General features: G+C 44.9%; 1 protein-coding gene across 1 annotated transcript; it reads right to left on the bottom strand.

Moving 5' to 3' along the window:
• TOB2 (transducer of ERBB2, 2) lies at positions 1-27,945 on the bottom strand. Its single transcript, XM_077276520.1, has 2 exons — positions 27,723-27,945; positions 1-2,570 (listed from the first exon to the last, which is right to left on the bottom strand). The coding sequence occupies exon 2, from the start codon at positions 2,563-2,565 to the stop codon at positions 1,669-1,671; it is 897 nt and encodes a 298-aa protein (XP_077132635.1). The 5' UTR covers positions 2,566-2,570; positions 27,723-27,945; the 3' UTR covers positions 1-1,668.

Here is a 27,945-nt window from a genome sequence, read left to right as displayed (position 1 = left end):
CATAATATATAGTATTTTGATAACTGTTCCTTGCTAGTTTTATTCCAAAAAACTCTTAGAAAATAAAATAAATAAAATCAATTATAAACACTTTAAAAAATATAGATATATTATAAAATTTGTTTTATATTACTTTCCCCCCCCAATGCCATAATTTTGCTCAGCTGGCCTATTTTGTACAAGGAATATCATTCGTGTTTCAAATATGCCTTCTATGCAATGAGAAGAAGAAAAAAAAAAAAAAAAAAAAAAAAAAAGGGTCTTATAAACCAGGATATTTCCTACAGAATGGTGTAAGAAGTGACTAGCTTGGTTTTTAAATACTGTTTTTTTTATAACACACATTCAGCTTTCAATAAGTGCGATATAGCGTGTAATTGCTTTGTGGCGACTTCTTCGCATCTGGGGAAGGTAAGGTACACCAATTCTACAGTTACAGGAACCAGTCTATCAATTTGTACTAGGAATACAGTGAAACCTGACATTCACCCAAACTGCAGTGAAAAAAAAAATAATAAAAAAAATTGAATTTTTGGAAGGGTGGTCCTCAATAAAGAGGGCCAATATACATAGAATATAGAGGAATTTAAAAAGTGGGCTTTAATAATCTTTCAGATAGGTTTCACTGACTTTTATAAAGGCAGAGTCAAGGCTTGACTGGCATTTTTTTTTTTTTTTTTTTGTAGTGCAAGTGCTTTTTTTAACCTTGTCCTTAAATCAACCGTAATTTCGAAGAGCACATTATTCAATAGCACTTACACTACCCAGAAACTAATCAAGGCTTCGATACTACTATAATACCACCACATACATTCAAAAGAACCTTAATGTCAATTATGGGAGAAGGAAAAAAAACAAAAAAAAAAAAACACAAAGGGGAGGTAGACAAGTACAGTCGCCTTATTTCTGTATAATCCATTAATTCCTTGCCATTTAAATTATGCTGGGAATTTTAGTTAACTAATTCACATTAGTGAAAGCATGGAGAGAAAAAAAAAAAAAAAAATACAATTTTTCTTCTTTTTACAAAAAGGCTTCAACTGCATGTATGCAGAGGCAATGCACTGAACGCCGCACGATAGCAGTTATGCCTTCTCCAGATTGAAGTACCAATGTATGGCTATTGCGAGTGGAAAAATAAATAAGGAAAATATAAAAACTTATTAGACAAGCAAAGGCAGTTACACTGTAAAAAAAAAAAAAAAAGAACCCAAACAACAACAAATGCGAGAAGAGATGTTCCTCCAGCCTGACAGAGGGTGAAACTATAAAAGACAAGGCCCAATATTCCAAGCATGGCAGTACTGCCACAGGCACAGTTCTTTTGATATGACCATGCAGACCAACAGTCATGTTCTCATACTTTTTTGGGCATATTGAGGAGAAGTCAAAACCGAGATTTATTCCACTGCAGCCAATTGTAAGGAAGGAAATAAAAAACCTAGTTATTCATATAATCTCTATAATTATAGTTTCAGACAAATTCATATTTATGTAAAAAAGGTGAGAACTTCACAAGTGTCCAGTAGCAATGCAACCCAAGTACTTTGTATCCCAGTAATATCTACTTGTATTACCATTTTTATTTCAGAAAAAAAAAAGAAAAAAAGGCTTTAACTTTTAGATCTTGATCTTCTGTTCTTCTAAGAATAATTTTCTTCAACAACCTCAATTAGCCAGGACAACGGGCTGGAATGGCTGACTCAGGTAGGGGAGGCTGAAGTTCAATCCATCCACAAAAGGCGATTTCTCATTAAACAGGCTGCTCCCAGTGCTGAAGGGTGTTGCAAACTGACCAGGGCTTGGAAGATTCTGGTTATCCCCCTCATAAAATAGCCCTGGTGGGCCGCCGAAGACAAACTCCTTGGCATTTGGAGAGAGCTGGGATGGGGGTCCCTGGGCTGGACTGAAGTTCAGCGAGTGCATTGAAAGAGATAGACCCTTGTGCTTTGCAAGATTATTGGTGGGTGAGCGTGCCATGCGTTGACCTCCTTTCTTCATCTTAGTGGAGCCAAATTTGGTGGCAGCAAATGTGGCAGTAGTAAAGGTAATTGGCTGAGTGGCACGAGGGATGAAAGTTGGACTTGGAGACTGACCAAAAGATGGAGATGGAGAGTTTGACAGCGAAGTCTCTTGGTTTGTAATTGGGATGAATGCTTGTGCCTCAGGGTTGAAGCTACTCTTGATCTCTTTGTCCAGCTCTGTGCTGCTCTCTACATCTTCCAAGTACAATACTTTCACGGTTCCCTTCTCTCCAATTTGATAAGACACTTCAAATGGATCGATCCAAACACTCAGTTCTTCTGGTACATTTGCCCTCACATCCTCTATATCGAGACCACTTCTGCGTGCAGCTTGCTCGACAACTGGATCCACGGTTTCGCCAATGTGAACGCAGCGATATCCTGAGCCTTTCAGTGGTTTTTCAGGGTACCAGTGCCCTTCATATTTGCCTTTTAAAAGCCTCTCCAGCTCTTCACCAAACAGATCAGCTCTTCGTCTTGGAAGCTTATTGTACAAGTATGATATAATAAAATTTAGGGCGACCTTAATCTCCAGATGCATATTCTCTGTAGGAAAAAAAAAAAAAGGAAAATAAATAAAACATATACTTGCATATATTTAAACTATGTATGCATTAAACACAATTATAAAAACTGGAATATGAACACCCACTAAGAAATAATGTCCTTAGTGATGGCCACATGCAGCAACTATATTCAGCGGGCTCAGGAGCTGAGCCTGCTCTACTCAGCATGGGCATCAGCTTCAATACATAGTCCGCACCTGATAGCTAGCTCTGGTCACATCTGCTTAACCTCTTAAATGCTGCTGTCAAGCATGACAGACATTTAGAAGACCAACATAGCCGCAGTCAGTTTACAGTTACAAGGTACTGATGACAAAGGTCTCCATTTCCATCATGGTAATAAACCAATGAACCCCTGTCTGAAACTGGGCATCATAAGAAACCAGTAATACTAGAGTACTATAGCAATATACTGTAATACTAATCACAAGCCAAGTCCCCTATGGAAGCGAAGAATGGCAAAAAAAAAAATTGCCATTTGTCACTGCATTTGTAGAAAAAGAAAGAACCAGAGTTTAAAATTTCATGCTACCAGAGTTTTGTACTTAGCCCCAAATGATAAATTAAAAATGTCCAAAATAAAAAAAAAAAATAAAAAAAAATAAAAAGGAAATAAAATAGAAGTGTTAAAGACATCAGAAAAGGCCTATAGGAGCCTATTTTTTTCCTTCTATAACCACAATATAAATATACGGTAATTAGATACACATCTATGTTTGGCATACATACACCTGACCTTCAAAAAAGGCATTGCTAAGCTAGTAAAGAAAAATAAACAGTTTAACTTTGGTTAGAGACAGATCTCACACACTTCCCAATATACCTGAATTAAGCGAGCTGCCCTGATCTTAGTACCAGCAGTCCATGCTTCCAGCATTTTCATCTTTGCTTTGACCCTGTGGTGTGAATTAAGGGGCAGCTGCCTGGCTAATTTCCATAGTTAAAGGGAACCTGTCACCCCCCCCCCCCCAGGCGTTTGAAACTAAAAGAGCCACCTTGTGCAGCAGTAATGCTGCATTCTGACAAGGTGGCACTTTTATAGTTATTGGTGCTGTAACTGCAGAAATATCAGTTTTGTAATTTGTCCCAAATACCTTTCTTCAGTCCTGGAGGCAGGCCACCATGAAGACAACAGTTCTCCAAGCCTTGGATTCTAAAAGCAGCCCACCATGCCGAATAGTTCCCTTCATGGAGATGGCAGGGCCAATACCCCACGGACAGGAGGCGAGGCAGCAGATCTGCAGCATGGAGTAGCTGAAGCAGTGAAGATGGGACTAAGATTAGGACTCGGATTAAAACCAAATAGAACATTGAAGCCTACTGGCTTTAAGCCGAGCCATTTGTTATAGAGGTCGTATACTACTGCCACATTGAAAGTTACTAACCAGTGACATGTCCCACTGTCTTGAATGTCTGTACAATTGATTTCCCACACTTGTTACCAATGGGTGCAGCTAAATTGACAGTAAGTGCTAATTAAAAGTGCTCATGTACTTAGACTACCTTAATAAGTGCCATACAACTGTCAGAGGTATATAAACGTTAGGTGAGATCGCATATGCCATCTCATTATAGTAACAAAATAAAAAAGGGCGTTACAAGAACATCCGGGACGGATTGCCCTGTGTCAGCAGTTTGTGCAATTTCCCAATCTCATGACATCAATACTAACAGCAGTGAAGGGAGTCACAGACTTTATGCAGCTTCTTACAGTTCCAGCAAAGTACATGGGATTTCTAGAGATCTCATACCAACAGTTTTGCTTTTTTTCTGTGTAATTTGTCCTGCGGAGTATTTTTTTTTTTTTCCCAAATTCCCAGAATGTCATTTTATCTTGTAGGAACATTGAGTTTTGAGTGTTAACTTTCTATATAGAACTGCATTTCTGCTGCAGAAAAGTGCTAAAAATGCATGTAATCCATATATGATTATTATCAAAGTTGTGTCAAAGGCAAAAACCGCAAGTATAAAAAACAGAGCAGCTTTTATTTACAGAGATGACATACCAAAAAGAGAAGAAAATGTCAAAAATGTGATAAAGACGCAGGCAACCTAATTTAGGTAATAGCTGCAAAGACAAAGGCTCCCCAAATACTCATGGTGGGATCGTAGAAGAAAGCGCGGATCCAACCGTGAATTTCCAATGTGAGGAAATAGTGTAAAAGAAAAATATTTAGAACAGAGTCCTCAGTGGTTGATACCTTTTAATGGCTAAGGCCTCTTTCATACTTCTGTCGGGAGAGTCACTTCCTAATGCGTCGGCGAGACGTACCGACGGATGTTAGAAGATATTGGTAAGGCTACTTTCACACTAGCGTTGTGTGACGTACGTCGCAATGCGTCGTTTTGGAGAGAAAAAAAACGCATCCTGCAAAGTTGCCCGCAGGATACGTTTTTTCTCCATAGACTTGAATTAGCGACGGATCGCCCCATGTCGCATCCGTCGTGCAACAGATGCGTCATGTTTTGGCAGACCGTCGGCACAAAAAAAGTTCCATGTAACTTTTTGGTGCGTTGCGTCTGCCATTTTCGACCGCGCATGCGCGGCCGAAACTCCGCCCCCTCCTCCCCAGACATTACAATGGGGCAGCGGATGCGTTGAAAAACTGCATCCACTGCCCCCGTTGTGCATTTATTTCACAACGTACGTCGGGCCAACGCATGGCGATGGCCCCGTACCGACGCTAGTGTGAAAGCAGCCTAAAACGTATGCAACGTTTCCAGTATTTCTACGGAGGAGTCTCCAGAATTTTCAATACGTCGCTAATACAAGTCTTTTTTTGTTTTCTCAAAAAACAACATCTCGATGGGCCTCTTTCACACTTCCGTCTTTGTAGTCCCGTCGAGATACGTAGTTTTTTGAGAAAACAGGATCCTGCAAAAAAAATTTCCAGGATCCTGCATTTTCTCATAGACTTGTATTAGCGACATGTTTCGTCCGTTGTGCACTGGATCCTGCAGAATTTGATGGCCCGTCTTTTCCCAAAAAACGTTCCATGAAACGTTTGTCTGTAGTGGAAAAACGTTCCCGACACCTCCTGCGGCATACGTCGTTCCACAGAATGAGAGCGTATGGACACTGGATCCTGTGCACACTGTGAAACGCAGGAATCCAGTGACAGATGCAGTTCTCTCTCTCGGAAATTTCTCCATTGAAATTTAGGCAACAACGTGTGTAACGCATCCATCAAAACACTGGATGCGTTACGTCACAACAATGCATTACGACACTCGCCAGCAGACGAAGTGTGAGAGGCCTAAGGGCTCCTTCTCACTTGCGTTAATTATGGCCGAGTCTCGAAGGTTAAAACCCGGCTCTGCCGCCGGCACTTCAGAGCGGAGCATGCGGCCACACAGCAATACATGGAGCTGCACGCTCTGCTCCCAAGTGCCGGCGGCAGAGCCGGGTTTTAACCTGCGTGACTCGGCCATAATTAACACAAGTGAGAAGGAGCCCTTACTGAAAAGATGGTAACAAATAGCAAGCTTTCGAGACTAGCAACCAGGCAATCCCCACATGTAATCAAGCTGTCTAGCAGCCGCAAATCATCCAGCTGTGGCAAGGAAAACTAAATCTGAGCAGTCAAATACTCGGAGACCACCCGAGCGTGCTCAGAGACTACCCGAGCAACTCGCTCATCACTAGTAATTTCATGTCCATAATGCTATGATCGGGGAGACAAATGTATTGCCACAGGTAGATCCATTCTTTTTTTTCTCCTTATTGTATGGCGATGAGAGTTCATCCTTGTTCTCACTTTCTGCCCTGTCTCCCCTACATATAGACCCCCAGTTGGACATTTAGTACAAATAATTAAGTACATGACCTTAGAAGTTAGGAGTTGCCTCTTCCCTGATAGTACCTCCTACAGATTTCTCTGTTTCTTATTATTGCGTCTTTTTTTTAGAAACGATAATTGTATTTTCAATATGTATCTCTCGTCTATACCATATAATGATATGTACTAGTTTACTAATACGATTTTTTTCTGCTTTCAGAGTCGTTTATATTGACTACTGGCTCCCTTCAACCTGATCCTCCTCCTGGGCCCATCCATAACCCGCCTATATCTTATCTTCCTCTACTCTAAGGGTACCGTTACACAAAACGATTTACCAACGATCACGACCAGCGATACGACCTGGCCGTGATCGTTGGTAAGTCGTTGTGTGGTCGCTGGGGAGCTGTCACACAGACAGCTCTCCAGCGACCAACGATGCCGAAGTCCCCGGGTAACCAGGGTAAACATCAGTAACTAAGCGCAGGGCCGCGCTTAGTAACCCGATGTTTACCCTGGTTACCATTGTAAATGTAAAAAAAAAAAAAAACGTACATACTCACATTCCGGTGTCCGTCAGGTCCCTAGCCGTCTGCTTCCCGCACTGAGAAAGGCTCAGCTAGAGCTGAAACGTTGCATGGAGATGTGGGCTTAATAAACACCTGCACGTTTTCTCAAAGAACATGGAGTGCTGCCTATTTTTGTGAATATGAATATATATATATATATATATATATATATATATATATATATATATACTAGCTGTACTACCCGGCTTCGCCCGGGTTAATGACTGCTGTTAGCAAAATAGAATGTGTTATCAAAAATTTATTCTGCACACAAAAACCACAAAACAAATAGATAGAAATGTAATTATTAAAAGGCAAAAACTAAGCAAATAGAAGCATTTCACAACATATATTAGCTTTGTTATACTGAGAATGTCTTTGTTGCCTATATTAACCAATCAGAGCTCAGGTTAATTAACTGTAGCAAAATAGAAGCTGAGCTGTGATTGGTTGCTATTGGCAGCCTGATAAATCCCCAGCCAACAGGAAGCCCTCCCCCCTGGCAGTATATATTAGCTCACACATACACATAATAGACAGGTCATGTGACTGACAGCTGCCGTATTTCCTATATGGTACATTTGTTGCTCTTGTAGTTTGCTTATTAATCAGATTTTTATTTTTGAAGGACAATACCAGACTTGTGTGTGTTTTAGGGCGAGTTTTATGTGTCAAGTTGTGTGTGTTGAGTTGCGTGTGGCGACATGCATGTAGCGACTTTTGTGAGATGAGTTTTGTGTGGCGACATGCGTGTAGCAACATTTTGTGTGTTGAGTTGCATGTGACAGGTTAGTGTAGCAAGTTGTGTGCAGCAAGATTTGTGCATGGCGAGTTTTGCGCGTGGCGAGTTTTATGTGTGGTGCATTTTGAGTATGTGCAAGTTTTGTGTGAGGCAACTTTTGCATGTGTTGCAACTTTTGTGCATGTGGCAATTTTTCTGCGTGTGGCAATTTTTCTGCGTGTGCAAGTTTTGCGTGTGGCGAGTTTTGCACGTGTGGCGAGTTTTGCATGTGGAGAGTTTTGCGCGTGGCGAGTTTTGAGCGGCGACTTTTGTGTTTCTACTTTTATGTGGCGAGGTTGGTGTATGTGTGGTGAAATGTGCACTGAGGGTGGTATATGTGTTCGAGCACGTGGTAGTGTGTGGCGCATTTTGTGTGTGTGTTCATATCCCCGTGGTGGTGTGATTATCCCATGTTGGGGCCCCACCTTAGCAACTGTACAGTATATACTCTTTGGTGCCATCGCTGTCATTCTTTAAGTCCCCCTTGTTCACATCTGGCAGCTGTTAATTTGCCTCCAACACTTTTCCTTTCATTTTTTCCCCATTATGTAGATAGGGGCAAAATTGTTTGGTGACTTGGAAAGCGCGGGGTTAAAATTTCACCTCACAATATAGCTTTGACGCTCTCAGGGTCCAGACGTGTGACTGTGCAAAATTTTGTGCCTGTAGCTGCGACGCCTCCAACACTTTTCCTTTCACTTTTTCCCCATTATGTAGATAGGGGCAAAATTGTTTGGTGAATTGGAAAGCGCGGGGTTAAAATTTCACCTCACAACATAGCCTATGACGCTCTCGGGGTCCAGACGTGTGACTGTGCAAAATTTTGTGGCTGTAGCTGCTACGGTTCAGATGCCAATCCCGGACATACATACATACATACATACATACATACACACACACACACATTCAGCTTTATATATTAGATATATATCTCCAGTACATTTCAGTTGTTTTATTCACAATTCAGATTATGTTTTTTTCTTGTTAATATGACGAATGCTTCAAAGGATCAAAATTAATAAGCGTTTTAGCTCACAGAATTCTATGGCTTTTTCACACAGAATAAACACGGCTTTTTTTCCCCTCATTGAAGACTGCTGTGAGGAGCCTGAAAAAACATTTACGCCTTTAAAGGGAATCTGTCACCTTGAGACATGCCATTCCTTCACTGATATAAGGGTAATGTGCAGGTAAATGGTATTTAAACGCTGTTCAGCAGGTTTATTGGAACTTTACCCCTTCATGACCCCAGCTTTTTTTGGTTTTGTGTTTTTGTTTTTCGCTCCCCTTCCAGAGCGATTTTTTTTTTTTCCCCCTCATCAAAATGGCCGTGTGAGGGCTTATTTTTGCGGGATGAGTTGTACTTTTGAACGACACCATTGGTTTTACCATATCGTCTACTCAAAAACGGGAAAAAAAAATCTAAGTGCGGTGAAAGTGCAATCCACACTTGTTTTTTCTTTGTTTTTTTTTGCTAGGTTCACTAAATGATAAAACTGACCTGCCATTTTGATTCTCCAGGTCATTACGAGTTCATAGATAAAACGTAACCTTGACATGTTTGGTGTCTAAGTGGTAAAAAAAAAAAAATTCCAAACTTTGCTAAAAAAAAAAATTAAAAATTTGCACAATTTTCCAATACCCGTAGCGTCTCCATTTTTCATGATCTGGGGTCGGGTGAGGGCTTATTTTTTGAGTGCTGAGCTGGCTTTTAATGATACCATTTTGGTGCAGATACGTTCTTTTGATCGCCCGTTATTACATTTTAATGCAATGTCGCGGCGACCAAAAAAAACGTAATTCCGGCGTTTCAAATTTTTTTCTCGCTAGGCTGTTTAGCGATCAGGTTAATCCTTTTTTTTATTGATAGATCGGACGATTCTGAACGTGGCAATACCAAATATGCGTAGGTTTGTTTTTTTTGTTATTTTATTTTGAATGGGGCAAAAGGGGGGGGGTGATTTAAACTTTTTCATATTTTTTAAAACTTTTTTTATTTAACTTTTGCCATGCTTCAATAACCTCCATGGGAGGCTAGAAGCTGGCACCACTCGATCGGCTCAGCTACATAGCAGCGATCATTAGATCGATGCTATGTAGCCGAATTGCAGGCTTGCTATGAGCGCTGACCACAGGGTGGCGCTCACAGCAGGCTGGCATCAGTAGCCATAGAGGTCTCAAGGACCTCTATGATTACTATCCTGACGCATCGCTGACCCCCGATCATGTGACGGGGGTCGGCGATGCGCTCATTTTTGGCCACACGGCCGGAAGCGCCGGTTAAATGCCGCTGTCAGCGTTTGACAGCGGCATTTAACTAGTTAATAGCGGCGGGTGAATCGCGATTTCACCCGCCGCTATTGCCGACACATGTCACCTGTTTAAAACAGGTGAAATGTCCCAGCTTTGAGGTGGGCTCAGCGCCGGAGCCCACATCAAAGCAGGGGATCAGACCTCCGCAGTAATAGTACGGCAGAGGTCAGTAAGGGGTTAATTATACCATTTTGGTGCAGATACAATGTTTTGATCGCCCATTATTGCATTTTAATGCAATGTCGCGGCAAAAAAAAAAAAAAAAGTGTAATTCTGGCGTTTTGACTTTTTTTTATCGCTACGCCGTTTAGGGATCAGGTTAACCCCTTAGTGACAGAGCAAATTTTTACAATTCTGACCACTGTCACTTTATGAGGTTATAACTCTGGAACGCTTTAACGGATCCCGCTGATTCTGACATTGTTTTTTAGTGACATATTGTGCTTCATGTTAGTGGTAATATTTCTTCGATATTACTTGAGATGATTTATGAAAAAAATGGAATATGGCGAAAATTTTTAAACTTTTGCAATTTTCAAACTTTGTATTTTTAATGCCCTTAAATCAGAGAGATACAGTGCCTACAAGTAGTATTCAACCCCCTGCAGATTTAGCAGGTTTACACATTTGGAATTAACTTGGCATTGTGACATTTGGACTGTAGATCAGCCTGGAAGTGTGAAATGCACTGCAGCAAAAAAAGAATGTTATTTCTTTGTTTATTTTTTTTTTAAATTGTGAAAAGTTTTTTCAGAGGGTCATTTATTATTCAACCCCTCAACCCCCCAGAATTCTGTTTGGTTCCCCTAAAGTATTAACAAGTAGTTCAGGCACAAAGAACAATGAGCTTCACATGTTTGGATTAATTATCTCTTTTTCCAGCCTTTTCTGACTATTTAAGACCCTCCCCAAACTTGTGAACAGCACTCATACATGGTCAACATGGGAAAGACAAAGGAGCATTCCAAGGCCATCAGAGACAAGATCGTGGATGGTCACAAGGCTGGCAAGGGGTACAAAACCCTTTCCAAGGAGTTGGGCCTACCTGTCTCCACTGTTGGGAGCATCATCCGGAAGTGGAAGGCTTATGGAACTACTGTTAGCCTTCCACAGCCTGGACAGCCTTTGAAAGTTTCCTCCCGTGCCGAGGCCAGGCTTGTCCGAAGAGTCAAGGCTAACCAAAGGACAACAAGGAAGGAGCTCCGGGAAGATCTCATGGCAGTGGGGACATTGGTTTCAGTCAATACCATAAGTAACGTACTCCACCGCAATGGTCTCCGTTCCAGACGAGCCCGTAAGGTACCTTTACTTTCAAAGCGTCATGTCAAGGCTCGTCTACAGTTTGCTCATGATCACTTGGAGGACTCTGAGACTGACTGGTTCAAGGTTCTCTGGTCTGATGAGACCAAGATCGAGATCTTTGGTGACAACCACACACGTGACGTTTGGAGACTGGATGGCACTGCATACGACCCCAAGAATACCATCCCTACAGTCAAGCATGGTGGTGGCAGCATCATGCTGTGGGGCTGTTTCTCAGCCAAGGGGCCTGGCCATCTGGTCCGCATCCATGGGAAGATGGATAGCACGGCCTACCTGGAGATTTTGGCCAAGAACCTCCGCTCCTCCATCAAGGATCTTAAAATGGGTCGTCATTTCATCTTCCAACAAGACAACGACCCAAAGCACACAGCCAAGAAAACCAAGGCCTGGTTCAAGAGGCAAAAAATCAAGGTGTTGCAGTGGCCTAGTCAGTCTCCTGACCTTAACCCAATTGAAAACTTGTGGAAGGAGCTCAAGATTAAAGTCCACATGAGACACCCAAAGAACCTAGATAACTTGGAGAAGATCTGCATGGAGGAGTGGGCAAAGATAACTCCAGAGACCTGTGCCGGCCTGATCAGGTCTTATAAAAGGCGATTATTAGCTGTAATTGCAAACAAAGGTTATTCCACAAAATATTAAACCTAGGGGTTGAATAATAATTGACCCACACTTTTATGTTTAAAATTTATAAAAATTTAACTGAGCAACAAAACTTTTTGGTTTGTAAGATTTATGCATCTGTTAATAAATCCTGCTCTTGTTTGAAGTTTGAAGGCTCTAACTTATTTGCATCTTATTAAACCTGCTAAATCTGCAGGGGGTTGAATACTACTTGTAGGCACTGTATGTCACACAAAATAGTTAATAAATAACATTACCCACATGTCTACTTTACATCAGCACAATTTTGGAAACAAAATTTTTTTTTGTTAGGGAGTTATAAGGGTTAAAAGCTGACCAGCAATTTCTCATTTTTACACCATTTTTTTTTTTTTTTTTAGGGACCACATCACATTTGAAGTAATTTTGAGGGGTCTATATGAAAGATAATACCCAAGTGTGACACCATTCTAAAAACTGCACCCCTCAAGGTGCTCAAAACCACATTCAAGAAGTTTATTAACCCTTTACGTGCTTCACAGGAACTGAAACAATGTGGAAGGAAAAAATGAACATTTAACTTTTTTTTGCAAACATTTTTAATTCAGAACCATTTTTTTTTATTATTTTCACAAGTGTAAAAACAGAGATGTAACCATAAATATTGTTGTGCAATTTCTCCTGAATACGCTGATACCCCATATGTGGGGGTAAACCACTGTTTGGGCTTGGAAGTGAAGGACTGCCGTTTGACTTTTTCAATGTAGAATTGGCTGGAATTGAGATCGGATGCCATGTCATGTTTAGAGAGCCCCTGATGTGCCTAAACAATGGAAACGCTCCACAAGTGACACCATTTTGGAAACTAGACCCCCCAAGGAACTTATCTAGATGTGTGGTGAGCACTTTGAGCCCCCAAGTGCTTCACAGAAGTTTATAAAGTTGAGCCGTGAAAATAAAAAAAAAAAAAAATAAAAAAATCGCATTTGTTTACACAAAAATGATCTTTTCGCCCACAAATTCTTATTTTCACAAGGGTAACAGGAGAAATTTTTTTTTTACATTTACAATGGTAACCAGGGTAAACATCGGGTTACTAAGCGCGGCCCTGCGCTTAGTTACCCGATGTTTACCCTGGTTACAAGTGAACGCATCGCTGGATCGGTGTCACACACACCGATCCAGCGATGTCAGCGGGAGATGCAGCGACGAAATAAAGTTCCAAACGATCTGCTACGACGTACGATTCTCAGCAGGGTCCCTGATCGCTGCTGCGTGTCAGACACTGCGATATCGTATGGATATCGCTGGAACGTCACAGATCGTACCGTCGTAGTGACAAAAGTGCCACTGTGAGACGGTACCCTTAGTAATAGATATTTACTTTTGCATATATATATATATCACCTTCATACCAACAGATACTATGCAATGTTCTCACCTATACTCACATACCATACATTCTACTTTCTATATATATTCACCTTTCTATATATCCTCCATTGTTCTGTTCACCATTACTCATTGCTATCATTACAAATGACATACAAACATAACACATACACTTCCTGTCAGTGGAATGCAAAATAACACCACTTCCGGTCGGTGGAACGCAGATACACGCAACTTCCGGTACGCGCTGGCGATTGGTCCCACCTTTTGTACATATAAACCCCATACATGATGCTACAAGCGAGAGACAAGCGGTGGACACTGCGTCCTACACCCCTGGCATACCCACTAACCACCAATGGTAAGCTTTAACTCTTTATGGGACCTTCTCCCTTTTGCCCCCTTTTCTTTATCTAATCTTGTACATCTCAACAGCTCAACTTGGGACGTTACTTCCTGTATATTACTATATAGGTAGGAGATTTTTACTATTCCTCACCCTATACTATGAATTTCAGTTATTAACTTGTGTTCCAACCATGCCCTCCTGTATCTATAGTTAACAATTACTGACATCTTGGAAACACATTAAGAATTGTGGTCCCAAGGCTGGGACCTAAAGGCCCCGTCTCACATAGCGAGATCGCTAGCGAGATCGCTGCTGAGTCACAAGTTTTGTGACGCAACAGCGACCTCCATAGCGATCTCACTATGTGTGACACGTACCAGCGATCAGGCCCCTGCTGCGAGATCGCTGGTCGTGTCGGAATGGCCTGGACCTTTTTTCGGTCGTTGAGGCCCCGCTGACATCGCTGAATCGGTGTGTGTGACACCGATCCAGCGATGTCTTCACTGGTAACCAGGGTAAACATCGGGTTACTAAGCGCAGGGCCGCGCTTAGTAACCCGATGTTTACCCTGGTTACCAGCGTAAATGTAAAAAAAAACAAACACTACATACTCGCCTTCTGATGTCCGTCAGGTCCCTTGCCGTCCGCTTCCTGCTCTCACTGACTGCCGGCCGTACAGTGAGAAGTGAGAGCACAGCAGTGACGTCACCGCTGCGCTCTGCTCTCACTGTACGGCGGCACTCAGTCAGAGCAGGAAGTAGACGGCAAGGGACCTGACGGACACCGAAAGGCGAGTATGTACTGTTTGTTTTTTTTGGTAACCAGGGTAAACATCGGGTTACTAAGCGCGGCCCTGCGCTTAGTAACCCGATGTTTACCCTGGTTACCCGGGTGCTGCAGGGAGACTTCGGCATCGTTGAAGACAGTTTCAACGATGCCGAAGTCGTTCCCCTGATCGTTGGTCGCTGGAGAGAGCTGACTGTGTGACAGCTCCCCAGCGACCACACAGCGACTTACCAACGATCACGGCCAGGTCGTATCGCTGGTCGTGATCGTTGGTAAATCGCTTAGTGAGACGGGGCCTTAACAGTGCTGAAACAACTACACAATAGTGCTAGAATCTTACAAAGAACAAAGAGTTAATCCTCTCAGAAATACATACATTGATATAAAGTCAGACTCTCCAAAGAGACTTAAATAAATAGAGTATAAAACATGTGGGCGTATGGCCCAAATACAAGACAAGATAAAATGGGGGGGGACAAGCCAATAGGCGTCACAAGCTGCAGAGAGCCCTCCACTCAAAAATAATAACAACCCAGAGCAGAAAAAAAATGCATATGCAAATCTCCATAGAAAGACAATCTTTCCATCTTTCCAGCAAGTGCTAGGCAAAGCCCCGGAAAAAAGAAAACAAAACTGCTCGTCCGGTCTAAAACAGTGACATAGCCCCCCGAGGAAGTCATTTACGCGAAACGCGCTATAGAGTCTAAGTCCTCTTTTTCTCTGAAGAGGCAATTTGCATATTGTATTATACATTATTATTATTATTATTGTTTATTTATATAGCACCATTAATTCCATGGTGCTGTACATGAGATGGACATGTATTTTATTTTTTCTTTATTGAGCTCACATAGCAGACTGACGAAGGTCCATGTCAGGTGGCACAGTAGATGCACGCCAGGAGGCATATTCGGGGGCGTGTCTGGGCATCAAGTGTCTGAAGCCGTGCCTGGGTGACAGGATATAGAGATGTATATGGATAAGGGTACTGTCACACAGTGCAATTTTGATCGCTATGACGGTACGATTCGTGACGTTCTAGCGATATCGTTACGATATCGCTGTGTCTGACACGCAACAGCGATCAGGGACCCTGCTGAGAATCGTACGTCGTAGCACATCGTTTGGAACTTTCTTTCGTCGCTTGATCTCCCGCTGACATCGCTGGATCGTTGTGTGTGACAGCGATCCAGCGATGTGTTCGCTTGTAACCAGGGTAAACATCGGGTAAAAACAAACAGTACATACTCACATTCCGGTGTCTGTCCTCCGGCGTCTCAGCTTCTCTGCACTGTGAGCGCCGGCCAGCCAGAAAGCGAGCACAGCGGTGACGTCTGACGTCACCGCTCTGCTTTCCGGCCGCTGTGCTTACACAGTGCAGAGAAGCTGAGACGCCGGGGGACAGACACCGGAATGTGAGTATGTACTGTTTGTTTTTTTTACGTTTACGCTGGTAACCAGGGTAAACATCGGGTTACTAAGCGCGGCCCTGCGCTTAGTAACCCGATGTTTACCCTGGTTACCCGGGGACTTCGGCATCGCTCCAGCGCCGTGATTGCACCGTGTGACCGCAGTCTACGACGCTGGAGCGATAATCATACGATCGCTGTGACATCACGGATCGTGCAGTCGTAGCGATCAAAATGGCACTGTGTGACAGTACCCTAAGAGGGCTAGCCTGTTACCCATTGTCATATGTTGCTAGTAGATCAGATAGCGATGACAACTCAGTTCTCCTAATCAGTCTTCTCAGACAGCAACGAAGGGCGTCTATTAGCTTAGCCATTTCTTAAATAGGAAAATAAATGCTGTCAGCGCCACAATGGGGATAGTGGGTTCCAAACCACAGGAGGTTGGTACAGAACATTATGCTTGCAAGGCCTAGGAAAAAAAAAAAAAAAAAATCCAGGCCGTAGTCCAGAAGGAATGGAAAAGACTTTAGAAGAGAGGCTCTCTTCCCCCATCAGATTCAGATGAAATACCTCATTGATAAGCCTTCCTGGGACAAAGCTCCAAAGCTGGCTGTAGCCGTAACGAAAGCTTCCAAAAAACAACCTCGCTCCCCTTTGATGATATGGGGACTCTGAGGGATCCTCTCGATAAAAAAAGCAGACATTTAGTATGTGGGAAACATCAGTCGGGGCACCAAAACCAGCAGTGGTATGCAACATGTACGGCCAGATCTTTAATAATCTGGCTGGATCGCCTATTAGCCCAAATAAAAAGATAAGAGAAAAGTATTTTGACAACTATTCCATTTAAGCGAGGAGCAGCAGCATTTCTATCAGATACTTTGGCTGGCGCGGTACAATTGGCGGCAAAAGTAACAGCCCTTTCGAATGGGACCCGCAGGGCTTTGTGGTTAAAATGCTGGCCAGTGGATATTCAGGCCAGAGCCAGGTTGTGTGCCATTCAGTGTGAAGGGAATACCTAAAGTTGGGCCAAGCAGATGAAATTCTGGAGAAGTCTGGCAAAGTCAAGAAGAGATTTCCTAATTACACATCACAGCTTACAAGCAATCCTTCCGGGGAGGGGGGAGAAAATATATCTGAAGGAAGCCCTCCAGAGAGCAGGAGAGGAAAAGAAAAAGGTAGAGGCTTCATGTTTAAAACCTCCTCCCAGGATGCCCCCCCAAAAAGGGCCAATGACTCCTAACCCATGTGGGGGGAGGATCTCCTCCTCCCCAGCCTGGAAAGGAATATCAGATAGCAGCTGGATGTTTAGCCTAATAAAATCTGGGTTATAGCTAGAATTCCACAAAAGGTTTTTAGTGCACTCCTTGTGCAGGCTAGGGATACACTTGATTTATTATTTACTTCGCGTGTGATATATTCAGGTCTTCATAGGTTGGTCCATTTATTACCTCGTGGTTCAGCTTTTAATCATTTTTACTGTGTATAATCTGGTTTCTTTTTATCTTACTTATTAGAGCAATGAAAAATGGGACTAGATTTAAATCCCATCCCTAACAGCGTTCCCATTTGAGCCCATAGAATGGTCATCCCTTAAGGTTCTCTCTTAAAACAGCCCTCCTGGTAGCTTTAACATAAGAGTTTGTGACATTTAGGCCCTTTCCATTTACTCAGATACTACAAGAGGGTAATTTTGAAGCACGAACCATCCTACCTAAGGGTATGTGCACACGTTGCGGATTCTCTGCGGATCTGCAGTGTTTTTTGCGGTACAGAAATGCTGCAGATCCGCAACGGATTTACAGTACAATGTAAATCAATGAGAGGAAATTAAAAAAAAAAAAAAAAAAAAAAAAAAAGCTGTGCACACGTTGCGGAAACGCTGCGGATTAAAAGAAGTAGAACGTCACTTTTTTGCAGATCTACAGCGTTTTTGTACCCATTCCATTATAGAAATCCGCAGGGGTAAAAAAATGCAGTAAATCCGCAAAAAATCTGCAGCAAAAAAAACGCTGGGGATCCGCACAAAAAGGAGACAGAAATTTGGCACAACGTGGGCAGCGGATGCAGTTTTTCAATGCATCCGCTGCCCATTGTAAAGTCCCAGGGAGAAGGGGGCAGAGTTCCAGCCGTGCATGCGCGGTAGGAAATGGCGGACCCGACGTACGAAAAAAACATTCCCTTGAACGTTTTTTCGTGACGACGGTCCGCCAAAACACGACGCATCCAGTGCACGACGGACGCGACGTATGCAATACAAGTCTATGGGAAAAAAACCGCATCCTGCAAGCACATTTGCAGGATCCGTTTTTTGCCCATAACGACGGATTGCGGTGGATCTAAAACGACGCAAGTGTGAAAGTAGCCTAAGTAACAGTCTTTTCCTCATATCTAAAAAGGTGTGACCTAATGTTTGACAGTAGATCAGACTAGGCATAAATGGCAGCTAGGAAACTAATTTTTTTTACTATAGAGTTTATTCACATTTCCCCTTACGAATCCATATTTTTATTCAATAAATATATATATATATATATATATATATATATATATATATAAAAAATTGGAACAGCACAAACCCTATACTTAGCTTCGGGTGCAAAGCCTGAACAACCCATCCATCGGTTGTTATTAGTCCATAAGTTTCACAAAAATAGGCAACACTCCATGTTCTTTGAGAGAATGTGCAGGTGTTTATTAAGCCCACATCTCCATGCAACGTTTCGGCATGGATTCTCTGACCAAGATCTTAGCCAGAATGCTCGTCTTACTGAATTTGACAACCCTGATGACCTTGCTGCCACCCTCACTGATTCTGCCGAGGCATCTGCTAGAAAGCCTGTCGCTTTCTGGAAGCTAGGTAGGGAGGCTAGAATATCTTCTCTGGGAGTGCCTGAGGACAGATGTTCTTCTAGTTGTCCCAGCCAGCGGTGCATTGACCTAGCCACACAGGTAGATACAGAATTGATGTTCAGTAAGGACGCTGATGTTTCCCATGATTTCCTTAGTAGACCGTCCATTTTACATTCCAGAGGATCTTTCAACTGGGAGGCATCCTCAAATGGTAGCGTGTTTTTTTTAGCTACCCTAGCGATCTGGATGTCCACCTTTGGAATCTCCGACCAGCATGAAAGTGTCGTCATCTACCGGAAACCTGTCCTTTATCTCTGCTGGGGTGGTCAGCCTTTTTTCTGGGGATTCCCATTCTTCTAGGACTAAATCACAGATATTCTTGTGAATGGGAAATACCTGTTTTTCTTAGAACGTTCCAGCGTGGAACACAAAAGGACCCTCCTAACTGCCGAAGCCAGCCGGCGTCTGACATCACATCCTGCCGCCGGCTTCAGACCGGAAGTCCTCGCGGCGCGCGCATACCGCTGGAGGAGGAGAGGGGCTGGAGAGCTTCGAGAGGCCTCCAGCCGAAGAATGCCTCCCAGACCTTGCCCCGCAGGTGCGGACTAGTGGCGGAAGTCTCAAGTACGAAGGAGACGGGAGCAGCGCTCGGGGAAGAGAGGCAAGTCTGCTTCCCAGCTGCCTGGCGATAGAGTTTCTTTTCCCCCCAGTGACCGCTGCCGGCACAGTACACCTGGGATGACCTCCTCATCCCTAGTAGGGACAGGAAAAAACACTGAGAAGGGAGGATGAGGGAGGGGTTATTTAACCTCTTTGTCATTTCCTGTCCCTATTAGGAAAGGGGTAACATCCTCCAGGTGTGCTGTCGTGGGGGTTACTAGAGAATTTTTTTTATTTTTATACTTTTGCCATGCTTCAATAGCTTCCATGGGAGGCGAGAAGCTGCCACAACTTTATCGGTCTTGCTACATAGAGGAGATGCTCAGATCGTCCCTATCTAGCAGAATTACTGCATTACTGAACGCCGACCACAGGGTGGCGCTCATAGCAATCCGGCATCAATAACCATAGAGGTCTCAAGGAGACTTCTGGTTGTTATGCCGACGCACCGATGACCCCGATCATGTGACGGGGGTCACCGAAGTGCGCATTTCCGGCTGGATGTGCTTGTTAAATGCCGCTGTCAGAGTTTGACAGCGGCATTTAACTAGTTAATAGGTGCGGGTGGATCACGATTCCACCGGCGCCTATTGTGGGCACATGTCAGCTGTTCAAAACACTATTCCGTCCGAGAGCAGAAAGGGGTTAAAGAGGCTGTCCACTACATTTACACTGATGACCTATCCTTAGGATAAATCAGAACAGTACAAACAAACATGGCACTCATACAAAGTTTGGGATATAGGTGCTCAAGTAGGGTATCCAGCCCATCATTTATCAGTAGAGAAAAACTTGGCACTCAAAATTATGCAAAAAGTCCATAGAGGTACCACCTGTATGACCATGCAAGACTTGTGATAGTTCTGATGACGGTCTATTCAGGGACCGAAAACGTTTAACCAACTTGGTTTTTTGGATGCTAATAAACTTTTTGCCAAGTTTTTCTCTACTGATATCCTTAAGATAAGTCATCAATATGATTGGCAGCGGTGTCTGGTGACAGAACCCAGCTAAACAGCCGTTATTGGTGTTGGCTGATCACTAGCCGAGCTGCTCCATCTACATGTAATGGCTGCTGCAGGATTCTGCACATCCACCTATTGGTTTGAATAGGAGGCAGACGTGCAGTACCCTGCCTTGGCCACTACAAGTTGACAGAGCAGCTCGGCGAGTGCGTACTCCCAGCCGGCGGTCACCGATATCAGCTGGTCGGCGAGGATGCCGGGTGTCAGACCACGGCTGATCAGACATTGATGACTTATTCTAAGGCTAGGTCATCACTACTTTTACATTGGACAAAGGCTCATCGTGGGACAAAGGCTCATCGTGGGAACAGTCCAAATTAATTTCTTCCTGTTGCTTCTCACTTGCAGTCACTGACGAGGTGCAGGGGGCCACAACAGTCACAGCGCCACAACAGTCACAGCGCCACAACAGTCACAGCGCCACAACAGTCACAGCGCCACAACAGTCACAGCGCCACAACAGTCACAGCGCCACAACAGTCACAGCGCCACAACAGTCACAGCGCCACAACAGTCACAGCGCCACAACAGTCACAGCGCCACAACAGTCACAGCGCCACAACAGTCACAGCGCCACAACAGAGTTATCCCTTCCCACAACTGTGATTGACGGTGCACTTGTGCGGCATGTTATTAACCAAAGCGTCAAGAGTGGTTACAGTATGCACTATGCTACCTGTGCCAGCCCAATGACGAAGCGAACGGATACAGGGAGAAAAAAAAACAAAAAAAAAGAAAAAAAAAAACCCCTGCATCATCTATGTTTGCACTATTAACCTTTGCAAATTGGTTCAGTGTGTTTTCTTTCATCACCAATATTTTAGCAGTATTACAAAAGCAGAAAAAAAATAATCCTTTCCAAACACAATACAAACAACTAATAACTCATAATAATGAGCATTATCTGGAAATAAAACCTGCAGGAAAAAACGGATCAGTAGTGTGTATTCACATTTACATACACACCAACATGGGAGTCACAGGTCTCAGTATAAACATGTCCCGACATGTAGAACGTGTACTCAATTCTCATACAGTACAGATATTCTTCAAACCTGGTACATGTAGCATTAGTGAATGGTCACAAAAGCAAAAAAATATGTTTTTCTGTTTGTTAGATTTGTAACACATGTACTCATTTAAAGCTAAAAACTGTGAAAGCGGAAAAAAAAAAAAAATAATTAATATCCCAAAAAGGCACGTGTCAATTTTCCATTGACTTGAGTGTAACATATGGCAACAGAAGTTTTGAAAAAAAAAGTGAAAAATGATGTGCACGAATCCAGCCTAATGGCCGTACAGATCTGTAAGTTGACAGGTGGTGGGAAAATATTAATAATGTCTATATATGCATTGACAATCATTTTTTAATGTTTGTAAATGGCACTTGATGTTGGAAGGGGTTGTCCCGTCTCAGTATATTTATGAATGGGTAATCCATACGAAATGGGTAAGGCCCCTTTCACACATCAGTTTTTTACCATCAGTCACAATCCGTTGGCTTGACGGATCCGTCGCAGATTGTGAAAAACTGATGCGACGGATTCGTTTTTTCGCCTGATCAGACTAGCTGATCCGGCTAATTGGATCCTAAAAAAATAAAAAATAAATAGGAGCATGCTCAGTTTAAAAAAAAACGGAATCCGGCACCATAGGCTTTCATTCTAGCAAACGACGGACGGCGAAGGATCCGTTGCAGTACGCTTTTTTGACAGAGACAAAAAAAAAAAAAGTTGTTGTCCATCGTCTCCGGATCAATAATTTGACGGATCCGGCGAATGAAACGCGAGGCCATCTGTCGGTAATACAAGTCTATGAGAAAAAAAAAAAAATATGGATCCGGCGGCAGTTGCCAGATCCGTTTTTCAAAAATCGACGGATTGAGACTGACGGCAAAAAACAGATGTGTGAAGGACGGAATATGTGTGAAGGATGTGTGGCCTAAGGAACCGACATCCAGAGAAATCTGTTGTGATTTGCCTCTGAGGCCGCTGGATGGGATTTCATTCTCTATAGTGTTGTGCCTTGCGGCTCCATTCAATGTGCAGCAGACTGGCGGGTACGGGAGAACAGGAGTTTCAGGACCCGGCAGCAGCTGCTACACATTGAACATATTGCTACATACTGAACTAAGGTACTGGGATTTGGACCCAGACCAATCTCATATGGATGACCCATTGTATGCATAGGTCATCAATATGCTGTGAACGGACAAATTTAAAAAAAAAAAAAAAAAATGTCTCGGCCATGCTACTTTTTTTTTTTTTTTTTTTTTGAGGGTAGAAGGCAAAAATATATGAACAGGCTAAGGACTAATTAACATTATGATGTGGTGTAACATGCAATAGTAGTGTATAGTCAGCAAAACATAATGTCTGTTAGGCTACGTTCACACTAGCGTTGTGCGCCGTTGCGTCGGCGACGCAACGCACAACGCACGCAAAAACGCGTCAAAACGCACGCAAAAACGCTGCGTTTTGCGACGCATGCGTCGGTTTTTGCCGAAAATCGGACGCAAGAAAAATGCAACTTGTTGCGTTTTCTTGGTCCGACGCTTGCGGCAAAAAAGACGCATGTGTCGCACAACGCAACAAAAAAAACGCATGCGTCCCCCATGTTAAGTATAGGGGCGCATGACGCATGCGTCGCCGCTGCGTCGCCGACGCAAACCCGACGCACATTAGCTTAACGCTAATGTGAACGTAGCCTTACAGAGCTTAAGGGTTAGATCCCTATCGGGAATTCACAACAAACAGTCAGAGCGAATCATCCAGCCATTTACAGCAGCTTCTGGACTTAAAAAGGTTGATTATTTGTGCGACTTGCCAACTTTTTGATTAGTAGGTGGAGAATACAGAAAGTCATGTCTGTACTAGGTCATATAAAGTCACTGAAGTGGTCTATTATAGCAGAATTCTACTCCGGTCCATGACTAGAGGATTTTTATGTCTCTGGTGCATGGGCCGCTGCCAAATTCATTAGGAGAAGCAACAGCCTTAACGAGCTGGGCGCATCTGACCAACACACTACGATTCAGTTTTAAAAAGTTTCATTTTGTGAATTTTAGGGAACTGGTGTATAGTCTGATAAGAAATATGAATCAATGGAAAGGTGGTCTTGATTTTTACCTTTCTCCCCCCATAAAAAAACAAAACACTGTTTTGGAGATTTACTGTAGGGGACTTTCACATTGTTCCCCCTTACATTCAGTGGTCCCATCAGGGCTTATGTCCAAACTACCCCCGTAAAACGGGATTCAGGTGCATACAGCGATGGGACCATTGACTATAAGGCTATGTGCATACGTAGAATGGTCCTCTGCGGATTTTTCCGAAGCGGATTTTATAAATCTGCAGGGCAAAAACGCTGCGTTTTTGCTGCAGATTTATCGCGGATTTACCACAGTTTTGGTGTGCATTTCACTGCGGTTTTACACCTGCGGTTTTCTATTGGAGGAGGTGTAAAACCGCTGCGGAATCCGCAGAAAGAAGTGACATGCTGCGGAATGTAAACCGCCGTGTTTCCGCACGTTTTTTTCCGCAGCATGTGTACAGCGTTTTTTGTTTCCCATAGATTTGCATTGTACTGTAAACTCATGGGAAACTGCTGTGGACCCGCAACTGCAGAAATGCTGCGGATCCGCAGCAAAATCTACATCGTGTGCACATAGCCTAAGAGTGGTGGCAGAATGAAGGAAAAAAAAAAAAAAATGCAATATGAAAGGCTCCCCAAGGCTCTGTTCACACATTGTATTTTTGCTGCATTTTGTTTCTGCAGGCAAACCCTGCTCGGAGCTGGTGAAGCAAAAACACAAGTTGCAGGTTTGGCTGCATTTGTTGTCTCCTGTGCATGCTGATAAAATAAATAAGTAAATATCGTGATGCAGCTTCCTTAAGGTTTTTGCTCCAAAATCTGATACCTGCGTTGTTTGCTGAGTTTTTGGCACTTACACTATGGTTGAAAAAAGGCTGCAAAAACGCTGAAAAGTGACATGCTGCAGTTATCAAAAACAGCTGTTTTCCAAATCCGTCAGGAAAAGCCAATGTGTGTGCATGAGATTTCTGAAATCTCACAGGCTTTGCTTGTACTGTGAACTGATTACATTTTGCATAAAAAATGCAGCAAAAAAAACGCAGTGTGTTGCTACTGTAAAAATGCTACTTTTTTATTGTTTGTTTTCAGAAGAAGAAAAAAAAAAAGCCGTCGGTCATGTTAGGTAGCACTTCCCTGACAAATGGTCACAATGGTGAAAACCATTAGAATGAAGGGGAGAATTAGCTTCCATGACATGAACGATTCCCTCTGTAATGCCAGCCTTGCACGTAAAAGCTCAGACAGCAGCTCAGTTTTTATATGCGACCTGTTTAATAGCTGTCTTCACTTTTTTTTTTGTTTTGTTTTAAAGCTGATTAGGGCCTTTTGTCATCCAGAGTTAAAACAACAAGAAAAGCTTTCTAGATGGACATGTCAGGCGGGTGTGTAGGAGCCCAGCCAATCACAGGGCCCCGTGCTGCATGTTTAAAGGGCTGGCGCAGCTGACATTAATGGCTGTTTACACATTAAACAAGGTGACAGGGAGGAGGCCAGTAACCTTGTACTCTGATCCGGGCTGCTACACTCAGACCCACACCTGTTTGTAGGTGCTATAGGCACAGGAGGAGACGTAGCAGAACCCCCTCATCTTCTGCCATATGCTGCACACCGCACCTCCATTAGAAGTTGTGCCTTCTGTCAGATGATAATGACACCCCTCACTACAGTCAGCACAAGCCCAAATCTGGGGAAACCGCCCTCTTATAGCTGGATTACAAAGCGTAGGCTGGCTGATGGGAATGCTTCAGGCTGATGCTGTGCAATGTCTGATCAGGGGCTGGAGATCTGGTAAAATGTCCGCCTGTCATCTCCTAGTAATTCCTGACAGCAGGAGAAAAAAAAATAAAATTCATAGACATGAAAAATCTAAAAACAAACAAAAAACAACCAAGTTTAACCCCAACCAGGACCAGAAAACACTACATTTGTGTGGTATAATGGTGTATGCCATCTTATACTGCTATACTAGCCCCCTATAATGGATTATTAGCCCACCAAGCCTTATAGTAATATAGATCAGACACTGGCAAGATCCATATGGTTGGCAAAATAGAAAGAGGGAAACAACCTGTATGCTCCCAGCAGCCCGGGCCTTTCATATTGGGCAGATGCCCCCTCTCTGGCAGCCATATTAGATTAGCCGAGAAAAGCAAAGATCGGATAATGTAGTTATTAGCTTCCTATTGTACAGTAACAAGGAGACACTTCCACCCAGTGCCCCGATCAGCCAGAAACCAGAGGTAGAGGGGTGTGTGCTCCTGGGGGGTCTGTGCAGGGACCAGGCCAAAGGCTCCCTAATACAGATCTGCCCCAGCATCTCCAGTATTGCCAATGGCTCATCCTGAGCACGGAGAGGGCACTGGGCTACCAACTGCACAGAGATGGCACTGGGCTACCAGCGGGGACTGGCTGCACGGAGAGGGCACTGGGCTACCAGCAGGGACACGGGGATTGCTGCACAGAGAGGGCACTGGGCTACCAGCGGGGACACGGGAACTGGCTGCACGGAGAGGGCACTGGGCTACCAGCGGGGACACGGGGACTGGCTGCACAGAGAGGGCACTGGGCTACCAGCGGGGACACGGAGATTGCTGCACAGAGAGGGCACTGGGCTACCAGCGGGGACACGGGGACTGGCTGCACAGAGAGGGCACTAGGCTACCAGCGGGGACACGGGGACTGGCTGCACAGAGAGGGCACTGGGCTACCAGCGGGGACACGGAGATTGCTGCACAGAGAGGGCACTGGGCTACCAGCGGGGACACGGAGATTGCTGCACAGAGAGGGCACTGGGCTACCAGCGGGGACACGGGGATTGCTGCACAGAGAGGGCACTGGGCTACCAGCGGGGACACGGGGACTGGCTGCACAGAGAGGGCACTGGGCTACCAGCGGGGACACGGGGACTGGCTGCACAGAGAGGGCACTGGGCTACCAGCGGGGACACGGAGATTGCTGCACAGAGAGGGCACTGGGCTACCAGCGGGGACACGGGGACTGGCTGCACAGAGAGGGCACTAGGCTACCAGCGGGGACACGGGGACTGGCTGCACAGAGAGGGCACTGGGCTACCAGCGGGGACACGGAGATTGCTGCACAGAGAGGGCACTGGGCTACCAGCGGGGACACGGGGACTGGCTGCACAGAGAGGGCACTGGGCTACCAGCGGGGACACGGAGATTGCTGCACAGAGAGGGCACTGGGCTACCAGCGGGGACACGGGGACTGGCTGCACAGAGAGGGCACTGGGCTACCAGCGGGGACACGGGGACTGGCTGCACAGAGAGGGCACTGGGCTACCAGCGGGGACACGGGGACTGGCTGCACAGAGAGGGCACTGGGCTACCAGCGGGGACACGGAGATTGCTGCACAGAGAGGGCACTGGGCTACCAGCGGGGACACGGGGACTGGCTGCACGGAGAGGGCACTGGGCTACCAGCGGGGACACGAGGACTGGCTGCACAGAGAGGGCACTGGGCTACCAGCGGGGACACGGGGACTGGCTGCACGGAGAGGGCACTGGGCTACCAGCGGGGACACTGGGACTGGCTGCACGGAGAGGGCACTGGGCTACCAGCGGGGACACTGGGACTGGCTGCACGGAGAAGGCACTGGGCTACCAACTGCACAGAGATGGCACTGGGCTACCAACTGCACAGAGATGGCACTGGGCTACCAGCGGGGACTGGCTGCACGGAGAGGGCACTGGGCTACCAGCGGGGACTGGCTGCACGGAGAGGGCACTGGGCTACCAGCGGGGACTGGCTGCACGGAGAGGGCACTGGGCTACCAGCGGGGACTGGCTGCACGGAGAGGGCACTGGGCTACCAGCGGGGACTGGCTGCACGGAGAGGGCACTGGGCTACCAGCGGGGACTGGCTGCACGGAGAGGGCACTGGGCTACCAGCGGGGACTGGCTGCACGGAGAGGGCACTGGGCTACCAGCGGGGACTGGCTGCACGGAGAGGGCACTGGGCTACCAGCGGGGACACGGACTGGCTGTGGTACGAGTTCCCTATGCACAGCACACTCCGCACTGTAAGAGCATTTAAAGGGACAGTGTTCTCCTGGCCTCAAAGCCAGCCCCATCCAGGAACCCCGCACCAACCAGCCTCGAGGCTGCAGCTTTCCCCGACAGCCCCACGTCCGTGCTGTCGCCCCTGTATCGTGACAGCACTGCCTGGACTCCTTACTTGGTCAGTAGTTGTAAAGTCAGAATCCGCCGGTTTGCAGAGCGAGGAGGAGTAAGATGGATGCTTAGCCTTTCTGGGGTCCCCTTGTGTGTTTTATTGGGGGTGTTTTCCTGGAGTGGAGTTCGCCGAGTCCACCGGGATCCTGCAGCCTCCCTCCTCCTGGCCCAAAGTGAAGGAAGTCAGGGGAAAAGTTTCACCCTTAGCAACCCTGCGCATGAATCTC

Source organism: Ranitomeya variabilis, chromosome 8, assembly GCF_051348905.1.
Source record: "Ranitomeya variabilis isolate aRanVar5 chromosome 8, aRanVar5.hap1, whole genome shotgun sequence".
Lineage (NCBI taxonomy): Eukaryota > Metazoa > Chordata > Amphibia > Anura > Dendrobatidae > Ranitomeya > Ranitomeya variabilis.
This window is presented reverse-complemented; position numbering and strand designations above follow the sequence as displayed.